The sequence below is a fragment of the Lutjanus erythropterus genome, chromosome 1 (genome assembly GCF_056507025.1).
Source record: "Lutjanus erythropterus isolate fLutEry1 chromosome 1, fLutEry1.hap2, whole genome shotgun sequence".
NCBI classification, from domain to species: Eukaryota; Metazoa; Chordata; class Actinopteri; order Lutjaniformes; family Lutjanidae; genus Lutjanus; species Lutjanus erythropterus.
This window is the reverse complement of record NC_139317.1, coordinates 26,621,010-26,625,123: the sequence shown is the minus strand read 5'-3', so window position 1 is coordinate 26,625,123 and position 4,114 is coordinate 26,621,010. Positions and strand designations below refer to the sequence as shown.

At 42.8% G+C, this 4,114-nt stretch overlaps 1 protein-coding gene across 1 annotated transcript; it reads left to right on the top strand.

Moving 5' to 3' along the window:
* The first annotated feature begins 230 nt into the window (after window positions 1-230).
* Window positions 231-3,606, top strand: mafa (MAF bZIP transcription factor a). Its single transcript, XM_084718274.1, has one exon. It carries the CDS (start codon window positions 739-741, stop codon window positions 1,708-1,710), a length of 972 nt encoding a protein of 323 aa, XP_084574400.1. The 5' UTR covers window positions 231-738; the 3' UTR covers window positions 1,711-3,606.
* The last annotated feature ends 508 nt before the right edge of the window (window positions 3,607-4,114 follow it).

Below are 4,114 nucleotides of genomic sequence, written 5' to 3'. Positions count from 1 at the left end.
GTTCTTCATTGAGACGATGTGAATGAATGCACAGCATGCTGGCTTCACTTCATTCCACTGAAATAAAAATGAATGAAACAGGAACAAATTGTTGCTCCATTTTAAAAACGGAGATTTAAACAAGGTCCATAGAAGACAAAGAGTTAAGAGTGTGTGTCTCAGCTGACAGTCAGCTGATGGCCTTTGACAGTTCAGAAAAGTTTTGTTTCTCTAGGCTACTAATATGTTAATTAGCTCTCTGAGTGTGCGACCCTATTGGCTCTTCGTCCGAGTCAATTTCCCATTTCCAGCCTGACGTCAGGGCGGCTACAATGCTCTTAAACTCATCTGCTGTGTGATCCCTCTAAAAAATCGCCCCAGCAGTCAGCGGCTTGTAACGTGCGAGGCTGCATTCACTCCCTGTACTTTCGGCTTGTCTCCCTCTCCGCTGCGCGCAGTGTGTTCATGAGGACACCGTAAAGTGTTAAATGTTTGAAATACAAAACCGCCGAGTTTCACATGCTGAAAAAGGACTCCGCTACTCGTGTGCGCGGCACTGCTGTGTCTGTGCAATAGACTCTGCAAAGAAAAACTCCTCTCACACGCCTGCAAGTCCGCGGCTGCAAAAAGGACGCTGAAAACCTAATTTTTCGCTTTCAAGACAAACGTTTAAAAATCAAACTGGCTCACGTTCTTCCCAACCAACCCAGTTTGACAGCTGCGCTTCACCCCGTTTGGAGGACTGTCAGCAGCAAGAGGATGGCATCAGAGCTGGCAATGAGCAACTCCGACCTGCCCACCAGTCCCCTGGCCATGGAATATGTTAATGACTTCGATCTGATGAAGTTTGAAGTGAAAAAGGAGCCGGTGGAGCCCGATCGCAACATCAGCCAGTGCAGTCGCCTTATCGCCGGGGGATCCTTGTCTTCCACCCCGATGAGCACGCCGTGCAGCTCGGTGCCCCCTTCCCCAAGCTTCTCGGCACCCAGTCCGGGCTCGGGGAGCGAGCAGAAGACACACATAGAGGATTTCTACTGGATGTCCGGTTATCAACAGCAGTTGAATCCAGAGGCGCTGGGCTTCAGCCCCGAAGACGCAGTCGAGGCGCTGATCAACAGCAGTCACCAGCTCCAGTCCTTCGATGGCTACGCCAGGGGCCAGCAGTTCGCTGGCGCAGCCGGAGCAGGAGGCACCATGGCAGGGGAGGAGATGGGCTCCGCCGCGGCGGTGGTGTCGGCAGTCATCGCTGCTGCAGCCGCTCAGAACGGAGGGCAGCACCACCACCACCACCATCACCACCACAGCAGCAGCCACCACCAGGCACCCGGCGTCCAGTCCAACGGCACTTCTGGGACAGTTCACCCACACATGCGCTTGGAGGAGCGGTTTTCAGACGAACAGCTGGTCACCATGTCAGTGCGGGAGCTCAACCGGCAGCTACGGGGGGTCAGCAAGGAAGAAGTGATCCGATTGAAACAGAAGAGGAGGACCCTAAAGAACAGAGGCTACGCGCAGTCCTGCCGGTACAAGCGGGTCCAGCAGCGGCACGTCCTGGAGGGAGAGAAGACGCAACTCATCCAGCAAGTCGATCACCTAAAGCAGGAGATCTCCAGGCTGGTCCGGGAGAGGGACGCGTACAAAGAAAAGTATGAGAAGCTCATCAGCAACGGCTTCAGAGAAAATGGATCCAGCAGCGACAACAACCCTTCATCCCCGGAGTTTTTCATGTGAGTCTCGACATTATCGTGAAAAAAAAAAGAATATCAGATGAGTTACTACTCACCCCCGCTTACAAAAAGTTTTCATTATGAAACATTTTTTCTTTTTCATTTGGCTCAAATGCCTACTAGACCAAGAACTAATTTGTCAACTTTTTGATTTTTTTTCACTATACTTTTTTTTTGTTTTTTAAACGAGAGTTTGCTCGAGTCTGTGACTGTTTTTAGATTTGGAGGGCTTTGTCATCCGTGTTTTTTAATTTGGAGAGGCATATTCAAAAAACTTTCATCTACTTTTTTTTTTCTATCATACTCAGTATATTACGCATAGCCTGTTTGTCAAGATTTTTTCATCGTTGTTCATTAGATTTGCAGTGTCAAATATGATTTTTTGAAAGTTGATCCAACTTTATGCCGCAGTATACGAAGTGTGCATGAAAAGCACTAAATATACTCCTCTGAAGTTCATCAACTTGCCCTTTTTCATCATTTTACTTTGAATTCAGTGTACAGATTCCTGTCAAACCTGCATCCATCGACAATATGTTTTTGGTCTTTTTTTACCTTTACTTTTTTTTGTCTGCCAAACTTGGAGGATTGCGAGCCTGCCGTTTGACGCCACCTCATCTCATGCGTTTGCTTGTTATTGTGTTGAGCAACAAAAGACTATATTCATTACAAACTATTCATTGTTTTTAAAGAGATGTGTTATTGAACTGCCCTGCATGCTGGACATGTATGGTTTTTTTTTCTTTTTCTTTCTGTGCTTGAAGATGTCCTTTTTGTCGGATGACTCCAGCATGGCATTCATACTTCATTTATGGCCTCCTGACTTTTTTGGGACAGCAACAAAAAAGTGACAGGACTTCCCACCCCTTGTAATCTATACAAGTGCGCATTTCAGCTGTGTTGAAGTGCAACACCACCATCGGCTGTCATTAGGCTGCAGTGAATGCGCTGTATGCATTCCTGATGGAAGTTGATCGGCGGGCATCCTGGTGCGAGAGGGGGGAAAAAGAAAAGACTTCACTGTAAAGGAAACCACCAAACCTTTGTCTGGAAGTTTAGTCTGTTGCTTAAAGCCTAAATATTGTTATTTAAAGATATTCCATTCTGCATCTGACAACATTTTGAGTAATTTTAAAGCGTAATTTAAGTAAAGTTTTATAATGCAAGTTGCAGGAGATGCTACAGGTTGAAGCCTATACATTAATAAGGAGACTGCTGCACAGAAGTATTTTTTAACTTTGGTTTAGAGAAATTGGCTCGGCTCCAGTTTATATTGTGCAGAGCATAAACAGAACAGCGCTTTTGCAGCATGTGCTTCAAACACGAGAGTGAGAGAAACACATTTCATTATTGTATTTAAAAGAAAAGGTATTGTATTGAGAAGATAGATGTCACAGTAAAATTGCCATGCTCTTGGAAATTGTGTGTCTTCAACGAACTGGACTGAAATGCACTAAAAATTCTCGCCTGTGAGCTTGTGAAAGTTAAAAAAGGAAAAGTTGGTATTATTCTCCACATCTCAAGAAGATAACTTTCTGTTACGACCTAATCGTAACATTTTCACACTTTATTATTATCAGTTCAGGAGAGACTGTTGTTTTGTCTTAAACGAACACAATATTTGCAAAGCAATAACAATTATTATAATAATCAATAATGTCTGGACATTGTTAGATCGTCAGGGATTGACACCCTGCATGTACAAAAATGAGGGAGAACCATTCGCCAAGAAATCTTGAAAATATGTTAATTAATCTTTCATCTTATATATAGTATATATATATATTTTGCTGTGCAAAATTATTTCACTCACTAACCATATGTGATGTTCATATGTGCTCGTTTTTCATTTCATACAATTAAATGATATGCAATAAATGTATGTAATTGTCTTCAATAAGTTTCTCACTTTTCTTTTCACTTGTCCTGAGAGTATTTTGATTTTCTGATTAAAACAGAATGAAAGTAGAATCAGAACATGATGGGATCATTGCACAACATTTTTACTGATACTGTCGACCCTTTTAAAGTGTTTTCCTCCGACACTAATTTATTAACGGGCCACCTTGAACGAATCAGAAAAATTCAAGAGTCATTTACAAATTTGCACAAACAATTTAGCAAAAACTGGAAAGTGATTCAGGTTTAGACGTTATTTTCCACTTTGACGCTTTGAGTGCTGCAGTTAAAAATGTGGAGATATAAGTCCGGTGTCACAGATAAGGTGATGAGACCACAAACGAAGATTAAGACACGAAGTGGCCTACATTTCATTGCACTTCTGTTTTCACGCTATTGTCTCATACTGTTTTCTACTTTTTTTTTCTTTAAAAAAATCTTAAATTAGCTGTGAATGAAAACTCATTTTCACAATATAGTGATCCCAAAGACATGTAGAAAAAGACTGA

Coding starts and splice junctions, on each gene's coding strand:
- mafa (XM_084718274.1), top strand. CDS start 739: ATGGCATCAGAGCTGGCAATGAGCAACTCCGACCTGCCCACCAGTCCC.